At 37.3% G+C, this 13,841-nt stretch overlaps 1 protein-coding gene across 1 annotated transcript in view; it reads right to left on the reverse strand.

Moving 5' to 3' along the window:
- The window catches only part of MAST4 (microtubule associated serine/threonine kinase family member 4), a 100,807-nt gene that overhangs the window by 45,504 nt on the left and 41,462 nt on the right, over window positions 1-13,841 (reverse strand). Inside the window, exons 3-4 of the mRNA XM_065739759.1 lie at window positions 9,070-9,139; window positions 5,134-5,212 (exon numbers count right to left, since the gene is read on the reverse strand). Of these exons, the coding sequence (XP_065595831.1) occupies window positions 5,134-5,212; window positions 9,070-9,139 (149 nt within the window). The remainder of the gene's footprint in view (window positions 1-5,133; window positions 5,213-9,069; window positions 9,140-13,841) is intronic.

Here is a 13,841-nt window from a genome sequence, read left to right on the forward strand (position 1 = left end):
TCCCTACAGCCCTCTTTTCTCCAGGCTGAAGCCACAGAGAAGGTGTTTCATCTCTTAGACTACTTTTGTGGCTCTCCTCTGGACACACTCCACCAGGTCCACGTCCCTCCTGTACTGAGGACTCCATATGTGTATGCAGTACTCCAGGTGAGGTCTCACCAGCGCAGAGCAGAGGGGCAGGATCACCTCCCTCACCCTGCTCACCATACCTCTTTTAATTCAGGCCAGGATCGTTTTGGCTTTCTGGGCTCTGAGGGAGCACTACTGGCTCATGTCCAGCTCACCACCCACCAATACCCCCATGTCATTCTTGTCAGGGTTGTTCTCTGTCCTTTCATCCTCCAGCTTGTTGACAGTGGGGACTGACATGACCCAGATGTAAAACCTTGCACTAGTCCTTGTTGAACCTCGTGATGTTCATCTGGGCCCATGACAGGTTTAACCTGTCTAGATCTCTCGATGGCACCCTACCTGTCAGGTGTGCTGAATGCACCAGTCAGCACGGTGTCATCTGCAAACTTGCCAAGAGTGCACTCGATATCCCTGTTGTTGTGATAGTGTGCCACTAGAAAGCTGCCTGGTACCATGTAGATAGGATTTTTATTTTAACTGTGGAAGGGATAAATTCCAAAAACTTCAATTTCTTTCTGGAACTCATCAGTCCACAGATGACTTTTTCAGCATTAAGATTCTTCCCTATGTCCATCTTCTCACACAAACTCTTGCCTCGTTGCTCTTTTACTAAAGGCCTACACAGGGGCTTTTGCATGTATAACAAAGAGCATCTTTGCCATTCCACTCAAAGTCAGAAAAGTCAGTTAACTTCCACACTGTACTGATATTTCCATACATTACTGAAGTCAGCAGGTAATATCCAAGCTGTAAAGCACAGGAACAAGACAGTCCTCCTAACTATCTGGTAATTTGAGTGGCAAAAGCTGAACAAATCCTAATTCTAAGAACTAAAGAGAAGATTACTTATCACAGTAGAGCTCATGAAGTTATCTCTTGAAAGAAAGAAAAAAAAACTGATGGGAAAAGTTAAATCTCATAAGACTCATGTGTATGGGAAGGTTTCATCACATGAGAACAAGTTAAAGATAGCAAGAGTCCATTACCTTACTTTGCTGCAGGCTAAAAAGCATGTAAACCAAGAATTTACCACAGTTTACTTAATAGGGAGTAACGTGTCAAGCCACAGTAACTCAATTATGAATTCCAGCTGTAGCATATTACTATGCATAATGTAGTACACAGTACAGACAACCTGCCTTCTTATACTGTGGCAGCTAGCTGCAATTAACCTCATGATTAATTCTAGAGCCAGCCTCATTAACTTAAAAGAACAATGACATTTCCCAATACAGACTGTCACACATACATATTTCTAAAAAATAAATACCCTGTGCATTTCAGGGGATTGTAGGCACATCAGAAAAGCAATAATCTACTTCATGATTTTCCACATGTAAGTTGGAGATGTAAGCAGAAGATCTTTATTTTCCTAAGGACTTCCAGCTAAAACAGAACCATCACAAGTCCAGAGTACATTTTCTTGGAAGTCTGAATTCTGACCTCTGTACAGATCAGAATTCTCATAGCAGAAATTCTACAAAGAAAAAAAAAAAAGCCCTCCTATGGTTCTAGAATGGTTGCTTCAGACATTACACAGAATTTAACATGTTTATTATAAACAGGTGCATCACTGCAAGTAAAATGACTCTTCAAATACAGAAATATAAACCTGCAGCCAATATCAACTGATGTAATCGCAAAAAATCTCCATCCCAATGTCCCTAATCTATCTTCCCATTCAAATAACTTACAAAGAATAGGGCACTGGAAAAAAAAAAAGGCAACCAAACATTTTTTACTTCTTATAAACCTCTTCTACCAAAAGATACACAATCATCTTAACAGCACATTTTAACTGGAAAGATCTGATTCTACTTTATTTCCTAGACTATGACACAACAATTCAACAATCTGAGCAGGATGAGTTTTCATTTACTTTCTGCTTTGCTTGGAGCCCCTGAAATACCGTAACACTGAAATTCCACATCCAATACAACCAACCAAACAACAACAACCATAAAAACAGGCTAACAGGAGGTGGTGTGCTGCATTCACCTGAGCATACTCATGGGAGGATATTACGGGCCCTCCTGTCTCTACTTCGACTTTCAGTTGACGTGTAAAGATCAAAGTTGTAATCTACTGTGTTATGCAAGAACTACTTCCAGTTTCCAGTTAACATATCTCTGGATTAATTAAGGTGTATCTTATTTATCCTGCACTGAAAACTAAGCATTCTGTATATATTCTTAAGACTTCTGTTTCTGAGGCGTTCTCTCATTGCCTTTATGAATGTGGAAAAATAAAAGGGAGTTTGCACACTGCTAGCTGCTTCAGATTCTGAAAATGTACATATAATTTAGGGAGTTTTAATTTTCCATGTTAAGTACCTTATCCAATGGGTAAAAACATGAAAAGCATCTCCACTAAGAAGCAAAGAAATAGTGACTAGATTTAAAATTGAGAGGTTGCCCCACTGCTTTTGCAGGGTTCATCAAAAGCGGGAGACTCTTGAAAAAATATAAACAACAAAACTCCACGAAGGAAAAAGAAATACACGTCATTGATTCTATGCTGCTTCTTTCTTCAGCATAATTCAATCTTATTACTTCCACAAGTTAGAAACTGTTTGTTCAATACCACAGATCTATTCTGGTATTTATAAGATATTGTCATATCAAAGAATATTAATATCACAACGGTGAAGATACATAACTCTACAAATGACAATGTTTGGTTTTTTTTCCAGAAAAAAATGAAAAGATGATGCTAAAGTTGTTTTGTGTTTCAGCACATCCATACAGTAAACTTAAAATGGAGTAAAGGAAGCTGCAAAACACCACAAACTACAATTCTAAAATGGCAGCTATCAAGGAAACAAAGCTATGCCTATGGGTGGAAAATTAGAACTGTGTTTTAAAACATTCCTGATACACCTTTTCATTTCTTCTCTAGCACAAGCCTCTTATTTCTAACTGATGAGGTTGCTATAGCAATTACTTATTATCTGTCAACCTCCTTTACATCAATATATTTTAAGTGAAAACCATAGCATATTTGCTGTAGTATCAGGAAGAGGTGAATGAATGCACACAATGGAAAGTGATTAAAGACAATGTGAAATAAAGCAATTCACTTGGCAAAGATGTGATCTAGATAAGAGGTCAAAAAGTACTGCTGAGCAGTTCAAAATATACAAAGGCTGCTCTGGATGTAATGCCTCTCATTTTCTTACGTTAGCTGATAACATTGGTGGCAGCTGATGACAGTGATATGGCAGTAGAGATTGAACCTTCCCTCCAATACTCCATTTTATTTCATAGCTGCATGACAAATGGCAGCACAGAGGCAGTTTGACAGAACAGCATCTAACATGGAAGTATGTATCAAGCAAGAGTGTGTTGTTGTATGAGGAAATAATTGCACCTATTGCCATCCACTGACACTTGCTCAACATTTATGGAGACCAACCAGTGATGTAAGCATTGTGAGGCAGTGGGTGGTCCATTTCAGCAGTGAAGACAGTGACAGTGGGTTGCCTCTGCTGTAGGTACTTACTAAGCTTTCCACCCTTTTTCCTGAAGGAAGAAAACTGGCTTCTGTCAAATTTTATTAGTGATACATAGGTTCTTGCTCATTGCTGGTGAAAATGCATAGCTGTAGATAAGAATTTGCTCTATCTGATAGTGCTATTGTGCTCTTTGTATTTGTTGTAGTTTCCACGAAAATAAATAATGCTTCCACATTACTTTCAGAATGACCTACATACATAAAATCCTCCAACTTTTTTTTTTTTTAAGTTAGTAAGAAATGTAATTAATTCCACTTTCCAAAAGCTTTAGTCGACAAAAATAAAGAGTTGACCATGCTGTAAAATGGTCAAAGTTTTACCATGCTCAGCATATGGAATTCCACTACTTCACAATAAAATATACCCAAGGGAAGAGGTTTACTTAAATTCTAAAAGAAACATTACAAAAATCAGACACAAGGTCTCCAGTAGTACGTACCACACATAAAGCAGGACTTTCCTTAACGTTGCACTGCTATGGATCAAAACAAGGCTAAAGATCCAAAACTACCAACTTTTGAGTAGTTCTAGGTAGATCTGTAAGGACTAAGCCCCTTTAGTACAAAATACATGGCTGTCAGAATGTCTGCTATTTGCTATTTTCAAAGCAGGCCTTTCCCCCAAGCTGTATCTTATCAGTTTCTTAAGTCTGGCTATCACAACAGATCCATGTTGTAACAGTACTTAGTGCTTCCACTTGAGTACAGAGGTGCATGTGATGTGGGAAAGCACAGCCATGCTTCAGTCACTTACCAGCTCCTAACCTTAGTATTGGAGCAGAACTGCATGCACTGCCATGGTACACTTCAAAAGTCAAATGGCACATGCTCAGCAGATGGTGTGTGATACATCAGTTAAAAAAAACCTTATCTAACGTGCAAAAACTAACAATTTACACTATCCTATTTATCCTATTATGTATCTTATTCTGTTTTAATTGCAGTCATCTAAAAAGCCAAACATCTCATTTAATATCGTGCACTGGAATCTCACTATGGTCAAAGAAAAAGACAGGCAAACCTGTGATTCATTCTCACCTCATCTCAATACAACAGTCTAGCCTAGGATGAGTCAATCATGTAGTAGAGTGTTTCTTCTTCTGCCAGCAAGGGAGCCACCCCACAAACTCAACACCTAACTTTGTATGATTAAGCCTCCCAATCTAACTGCACTACAGATCAAAAGGACACAGATAAACCCAACTTCATTTCCACAAAAGGAAGATCTGTGAAAGCAAAAGCGCAAGGAGGTTGAAGTTTTCTTCTGTTTCAGTGAAACAGTTTAGTACCCCAAACCAATTTGAGTCTACCAGCAGAAAAATATTTAAAAAACCCACATTCACTATAAAACAGAGAGACAGCAACAAACAAAAAGAAGCAACACACAAAGTCCTATAGCGCCTTTACCTAAAACCAGTAACCTCTGCTTAATTTAGGAATACAGAGCATGTAATAGAAATCTATCTGCATAGCGAAGTGGATACTCACAGAAACAGTTGAGCTGGGTGTATTTGTACCATAGCCAGAAGAAGGGAGGGAAGCCAAAGACCAACGGCGACCATCAGTCCTGTTGTGAAAACTGAGTTTAGTCAAATGAACACTGCAGTATACAGACACATCTACAAAAGTGTTATTGTGAAAAACTGCATTCCAAAAGCATGATGCAAATAAGTTTTTTTAATTGAAAGTAAACATTCACAATAAACAAGCTTTCTGCAAAGATGATTAAGGCTTACAGACTTCTTAAAGCATTTTTCTAGTCTAAACCTATGAGATGAAACAACTAGAAAGTGAATGAACAGATCCACAGAAATGATCTCTCACTAATGTGTATAAACACTGAACATGGAGTCTTCATAACCATCAGGTTCATCAGATGAAAATTAATGAGAAGCAAATCAAAAACCTGTGAATAAACGCAAGCCATGATGATCTGAAACAAAAAATAACCACAACACTGATTGAAGTGTAAGGGTAACGCTTATGTGATATCAGTGGAGGACAATAGCAAACTTGCAAGCTAGTTTAAAATAACTAGGAAATAATGTTTTGGTAAACACTTGAATTTGTGCAGTTACATGTAGATCAGTTAAAAAAAAAGGCTCAGGACAATCATGCTTCGTCAGATTAAATAAAAATCATAACTAAAGCCAAATCTACTCTTCACAGCTTCAGGTGAGCTACACATAGACAAGATGGGGCTTAAACATTCAAAGAGCCAAACCAAATAGCAACACAGAATTTAGTGTTTTGATTTCTGAGGAGGTATCATTTACCTGTCATTTCGGTGCCCATGACTGGAGTATATTTGTTACCAAAAACATTTAAAAAAAAAGGAAAATAATACATACATAAATAACAAAACAATTATATTTATTAATATACAAGATGATGGCAGAGGAGAGTTGAGAGGAAAATCATATTTCTTTTTACAGCCAGTACAAAAATCACTTCTCAAGCTCAATTTGTAAAAAAATAGAACTCCATAAAGGAAAACTTAAGTCATAGCAAATCTGGAACCCAATCTCTTGGTACAGCTTCCCAACTCTCTGAGGTAACCATCAGCCTTCTGTCTCTCAGTTCTAGCCATTTGTTTCCCACTCCCATTTATTTAAAAGCTACATCAGAGCATGTGAAAGCAAGTCAAGAACTGCATCTAAAATGTTGTCCATTACAAACATTTTTACAATGTTCATTATGTAAAGAGAACAAGTAGTAGAAGGACAAGCCTGAACTTTGGAAAAAATTTATAACAGAATCACAGAGGTTGGAAAGGACCTCACAGATGATCTAGTCCAACTGTTTTCTTCTTATTTCATTAATTCTTCATGGGAATGTTGCCCAGGGACTCAGCAAGCCCAGAGCCTGGCAAAAACATCAGACTTCAGGTCATGAAACCCTGGGTGAGCTAACCAAGAGAAGAAGGAACAAGGGATGTGGGGAAAGGATCACTGGGCACCTCGTGGTCAGATACTGCGCCTTGCTATGGGAACGGTGATAAGAATTCTCAAAACACTTACTGCTCTTTACTTGGATAGTTAATCAATGAACTGTTAGTGGAGAAGTACAGTCTGTAGGCAAAAAGGTATAAGAAGAGATCCTGTTCACAATTAAAAAAAATAATTCTTTCTCTCTGACTCTTTGACTGAACCCTGGTGTCCATGTGGCCTCCCTGACAGGGGGAAATTTTTCACCTTTTCCCCAATATGAATCAGCAATATCCACCTCAATGAGCAATTACAAAAAGAATTTTCATTTTGGGTTGACTGTACAAGTTAAGTACGTTTATAGTTGAAAGAGGAAGAAAAAGAGATATAAAATGGCTCAGACTTATATACTCCACAGCAGTGAGACAGAAAATACATCCTCACTGAATAATTTATATTGAACAGGATCCCTGCACCATACCGCAATTCCCACTCAGAAAAGCCTTTGAAGATTGGGAACTGGTTATCACAGAAAATATCCAAGAAGCAAAGGAGAGAGAATGGGAGGCACCTAATCCAGAAGAAGGGAGAAAAGCTTAGAAATGCCTACAGAATTTTCCATGGACCTGATATACTACTTGTAACTGGACTAGAGTACAGATCTACCTACTTCCCTGAAGCTCTAGAAAGCAGTATGTGCCAGATGCCCATGGGCTCATAGACGCCGGACTTGTATGTAGTGGCAGCTAGAAGGAGCACAGGATATTCCTTTTGCATCATAATATCAAATCTGGGCAGAGGAAGTTGCCACTTTTGTTTGTTGCAGAGAGGCCTTGGGAGTTCTGCCTCTGTGTCCCCACACTCATATTTTCATATATAGGTTATATGAAAATAACCATAATACATACAACAACTTGCTAATCTTTTACATTAACACTGTTACAAATGTAGTGTTAACAAATATTTGTGCTATAAACACTAAAGAAAATAAGTTTCCATGGAAGATGCTAAAGAAATTTCTTTAAATCCTACCGTAAGGGTTAAGTATTTTAAAGTAATTAAAAAAAATACTCCTGTTAATCCTACAGGAGAAAGATTTAAAACTTTTCATCTGTAAATTAACATACTTTCAGTGCTCTAAAAATGGTCAAAAATCAACTGAAACACTTACAGATAAATTCATTTATCTTCTTCCTGAATTTTAAAGTTCAGAGAAACAGGATGATTTGAACTTTTTTTTTTATTATGGGTGGGAAAGGAAAAGTACTTCCTGCCTGCTGCTTTTCTAAATAATGTTGTCTTTCACATCTGCTTTTTCCATTATAAGCTATTTCACGATTTAACGAATCTTCCTGAAAGTACATTCACAAGCAAAAATCTACAAAGATGTACCGTTCTTTTTACAATGAAGATGATATTATCAAGAGGAAGTAAATTCAAAAGAAACACTTTTCTAAGGCCTTGATTTAAAAAATGACATCATATAGTATCAGAAATAGAATCTACTACTGCGGATTAGTTTGTTTCAGATAAGAATATGTGCATAGCTTTTTCCTCTACGCAACATTTAAGGAGAGATTATCCATTTCTTCACGTGTATTTCTAACAGCTGTTGCTTTTGCAACTTTAATGAATATCTAAAAGAAAGGAAGTAAAGCTGCAGCAGTGTAATCTCACTGTGAATAAAACAGTTTTATACCTGGCATTGTTGAATGACAAAGAATGCCGCAGCACTCCCCTAGTTTCATTTTCTTTTGTTTATACTCTTGGGTCAACATACAGACTTCACTCTCCTAGGCTTAGAGTTAATGAATATATTATTTGAGGTAGGTTGGCAAGGTATTAAGTGATATAGAACCACAGTGGCACAAATAGGCAGTCTCCCATGACACTCGATCAATTTAGTTTACGGTTCATTTAGTAGTAATTTACTTCATAGATTACTTCAAATACACTTTATATGTTCAAAAATTCTAACATTAATTAACTCTCAAAATACTCCTATGACAGAGGTGTCTGTCTCAGTTGTCCAGACAGTGAAATAGATCAAGGTCAGATATAATGTACGGTGACAATCTAGCTGCCACCTGCAAAACCTGGCTCCAAACAGGCATGTGTACTCCATCTTCTCTGTAACAGGATTATTAAATGCCATGAAGTTCTTACACTGTTAAAAAATAGATGTATGCTACAATTCCTCCAAACTCTAACGAATGCAGAGATAACATCTGTATTTTCATACAGTCTGAATCAGATTCAAGACCCATTAACAAAACATCCTTTTCTAAATTAAAAAAAGTATAAAGGCACGGTATCGATCATTCAACTGAGCTTTGTTGCAACTGAGTTTTTAAAGGAGTTTATGTAACAGAGAAAGATATCATCCTATATGTCAGATTTGGCAGATATAACAGTGTATTTGCAATCATTTTTTAATATCTGGGTCCAACAACATTTCCTTTCTGCAAAATGAATACTGCATACTACAAGCACTTACCTTCTTGCAAAAGAAAAGTGGGCTGAGGCACTGGGAGAGAAATTCCTAGGACTATCTTGAGGACTGTTTCCTGTTGGAAGGGCAAATAAAGAAATTAAGCACATATTAGAAAAATGAAAATACAATTCAGACACGCTACTTAAAGCACTTCTAGTCAAGCTGGAAGCTAACTTTTGAGTTTCTCCTTTCACGGTCTCTGAGAAAGTGAAATAGAATCTTAATTCAAGTAAGATTTCAATTCTGTTTTCAACTCTTATTTACTAGATCACTATAAATCATGGAAAAACCTTTATTTCATTTTAAAAAAATTATGAAAATGCATTTTTAGCTTGAAAAATTATTTTCAATCTCAGAAACAAAGCACTTCTAATCATAAACTTGAAAGACAGAAAAAAATCAAGATCAGCATGATTTTGCACTTAAACCAAGTTTTCACAGCTTTATTTTGCATTTTACATTTCTGTGTATTTTTTTCCTAGCTTCTGTCCCCAAGTAAGTTGGCAGAACATACTTAATGATTTTTTTCCATTATTTTTGTTAAATCAAAACACGAAAAGTTGACCATCCTATGTGATTTAAAGTGACTGCATGTTGCGAAAAAAATTACAATTTAGGGATTGTTATCTCTCCCTACATGGATACTTAATCTCCTGACCAAAGGCAGCTGATGAGAAGCACGTGGACCTTCAATACATACAACTAGAGGAAACACAGCATAGAGGAAAAAGTAATACAGGTGATATCTGAAAACAAACAAACATTAACCTTAAAAAGTTTTGCTTTAAAATAGCACCTACAGACATCTAAAATCTACCCTTCCTTAAATAATGAACATATTGCAGCATCAATACATTAAAATAATGAATTTAATTTTGACATAAATGGGATGGCAACATTAAGCAGAAGATAAAGAAGCTTCTATATACCTTGTTACAAAAACAAAATTTTTGAGAAGAAAAAACGTACATGTGAAAAACCTAGTACAACAGAGACGGTTCCTAAAATACTTCAAGTAGCACTGATTTCTACCCAAATTTCTGAACAACCGCTGCATTTTTCAGTGATATCCTTAGACATTCTATGACAAAGAATCACCAGGTAGTAAACAGTCTCTCTCCCTCTTCTATCAGAAGCAGATGTAGGAGTCATTTTTTAGCTCTGCTTAAAATCATGTCTTTCCATCTGTTCCTTCCACAGCCCCAACAGACAAGGACTCCACTTTTGCTGGCCAGTACCCCAAGACTGCTGTCTGTCCACTTATTTATCACAGATGAGCTACACTCTTCAATTTTACCTCCTCCCCCTCAAGACCCTGGCTTCTTCATTACTCTTCAGACACTTCTGAGGGCCTAGATAATTTTGAGGTGCCAAGGATTTTTGTTCCCTTAAGGGATGGAAGGGGAGAATGGAGGGAATCTGAAGCTACACATGTGGCACCAATTTCAATCCTCACTTGGGGTCCTCCACAATTCATTCTTGTCCTGCATGAAATGCAAGCACCAAATTACTGACAGCAGCAGCTCATTGAATTTAAACAGCTAATTGGATTTCTTTTGCTGCTTAACACAGATAAGATAAAAATAATAATAATAATACTGTGCAGATAAAATATTGTCATAAACTTTAGCTACTGCACTGGAAATCATTATCTGTAATTGGGAATTCTTTGTGAGCTTAGATATGAGGGGGAAAAAAAGAGACAAAAAAAAAAGCTATCAAACACTTGCAAAGAAGAATCAAATAGGTGGTGAGAAAGAAACAGCTTCTGACCGAAAATAATCTGACCAATCAGCAGATGGAAAAGTTCTCGAACTTATTTCTGCTGATCGCTATTTCTAAATTTTAGAGGGATATGCTTCCTTATCACACATCAAAAATTTGCCTAACAGCTAGTTAGGTGAACATTTACTTTGAGCATAGCCTTCACTATGAAGCAAAAAACACTGAAGATGCAGAAATATTGCAACTACAATGCAAGGTTCAAGGACACACATTCTGGTGACTACCTCACTAAAACCAATAAAAATACTTCCTCTCAGAGAAAATGCAACAACAACGTTTTATTCATGAAGGAAAACCTGTATGCAAGCACGTTTTCCAAATGCAAATCAGCTTTTAAAGCAACAAAATTGGCAAAGCTATATACGTAGTTCTTTGATAATAAATCTTGTGTTTTTATTCAGATATCTGAGAACCCAGACAAGACTGGAAATAGAATGAAAAATCCAAACTCCAAACAAAGGAAGCAACAACTGGTGCTATTAAAGTGTTTAAGGTGTGGTGTTCCAGAAAAACAAGAAAGGTTAGAAGCCAAGTCCTATACATGACCTTCATCCATCATGGCATTCATCTACCCCCAAGTCCATCTGCATGTCAGTACCTGGGAGACTTTCAAGTAAAAGCCAGTGCCAGTTAATTCTCTGCCCATATGTGCAGTGCTTGCTTATTAGTCAAATCCCATTGTTCCCTGGGATCTGCTGGCTACTATACATTTTAGCCGGGGTACCTCTCTGCTGCTGAGATTATCATTGATGTTCCTGACATGATGAAGTAAGCCTGACTGGTGGTCAGGCACTAGCTCAGTAATTAACTCCAGCATCCTCTGGGATAAGTAACACAATGAACAGGCAATCAACATACCAAAACAATACTTTAACTCATGACAATACACAGGATGTCCCATTTTGCAATCAGCTATTGTTAAGAGCACTATACAAAAATAAATAAAATTGTGTGATCGTTTTGTCATTAACATCAATAAATCCCGTATCTCTAGCACGGAGAGAAGATGTAGATGTGGAAGATGGAGGAGGCTGAGGGGAGATCTTATTGCTCTCTATCACTACCTGAAGGGAGGTTGTAGTAAGCTGGGGGTTGGCCTTTTCTCTCATGTAACTGGTGACACAATGAGATGAAATGGCTTCAAGTTGTGCCAGGGGACTCAGATTGGATATTAGGAAATACTTCTCCAAGAGAGTAGTCAGGCACCAGAATGTGCTGCCCAGGGGGGTGGTGGAGACACCAACCCTGGAGGTGTTCAAGGAACGTTTAGACGTGGTGTTAAGGGACACAATTTAGAGAGAACTATTGGTGGACAGTTGGACTGGATGACCTTGTCGATCTTTTCCAGCCTTGCTGATTTGGTGATTCTATTGTTACAGTGACGTATTTTTAATAGCAACCTACTTACAAAACAAAGAAATTCTGACTTAAATACTTTGTTAGTACTGAAGGACTAACTGATTAACGGTAACTGGAATCATACATTCCCAAGGGACCAAAGACAGCTCAAGTTTGAAGTTTCAGTGTCGTTATCTGATAGTCTTTTCAAATGAATTGCAATATAGCAGCACAATGTAAGAAGAGGTCATATGTTCCTCTGTCTGTTTACTTGGTGGTGAATGCATGCTGTGATGTAAACAGTACACAAGAAAACATCATCACAGTTCTGTATTTCATACCTCAAGAAACTGCATCAGTCACCAGAATACAGAGCTGGGCATCAGAAACACTGTGAGTGGTGTCTCCACTGAGATCTTGTGCTATTTCATAAACGACTAATAACTCTTCACGCCTCAGCTATAGAAAAGAAGGTTAACAAGCTATTTAAATCCATTTGCCAGGTCGAAACTTCTCTACATAGCCTTTTTGCTGAACTGCTTTGTTATGGTTTGCAACTGGTTTGTTTTATCTTGGTTGTCACTGAAGTCTCCTGGCTTGCTAGGTAGCATTCATTTCTTCCAATGGAAACTTACAATAGGCAGACATGAAAGAGTAGGAGAGCTATGTCTGTTATTTTATTTCCTCCAAGCTGGAATTAACACTGAAACACAGGCCCAGAAAATAATCTGAAGTTTACACTGATGAGACAGCATAATTCCTGCTTTCAGTGTAGTGGGAAACAGTAAGGTCAATAAGAGGAAACACTAACTATACCTACAGTGTGCACAAGAACAGTGAGATCTTTTCACTATCAGACCACAACTTACTTCCATGAAATACCAGCAGTGCTATGTTTTAATAGCACTTAATTTGAAATCTTTAGTTTATTTAGTTGAATCTACATATTAATGTCCCATTTGCTCTTTCCTTCTAGTCCCTGAACTGGGAGAAGGTGCTCTCAGACTGACCGTTTGTCCCCTAAACAAGACTAAATAATATTAAACTGAGTTTTAGCAGAACAGTTTCTATAGTTCTACATATGATAGCACTCAGAGTAACTGAAATACTGTATTAGTTCCCCCCCCCCAAAAAAAAAGATTCAAAACTTTATTTTAGCATTTAGCACTCCTACCTTTGACCACAAAAACAAAGGCTTCACTTACTTACATTCATTTACAGATCTAATAATCATCCTTCTCCTAAAACACAGTATAACAGCACAGAAGCTGCTTAAGATTCTCCTTAGCTTCAAACACATTGTAGTAAAGCCAGTATCTGTTATCATCTACTACAACAAAAATACACATTTAAAGTTAAAAATCCAGGAAAATCTACTCTAAATTCAATACACACAAATGGCTTGATTGTGATTCAAAGTCTCAAACACCTAAAATAAACAGTACAAATGGTTTTCCCTCTTCCTAGAAAAAGGACATGTGCAGGTAAGAGCTCTTGGACCTTGAAATTTTGCTTTAGGCATAATTTACCTGAATCCCATAGGAGAGGAGTAAGGGCTCAGTGGGGTTTGTTGTGACCGAACAATGAGAAATAGTTTCAAACTAAAAGAAGGCAGATTTAGACTGGTTATAAAGATGTATTAATTAATTAAT

Source organism: Cyrtonyx montezumae, unplaced genomic scaffold (genome assembly GCF_038088225.1).
Source record: "Cyrtonyx montezumae isolate F1298 unplaced genomic scaffold, pur_monq_1.0 scaffold_25, whole genome shotgun sequence".
NCBI classification, from domain to species: Eukaryota; Metazoa; Chordata; class Aves; order Galliformes; family Odontophoridae; genus Cyrtonyx; species Cyrtonyx montezumae.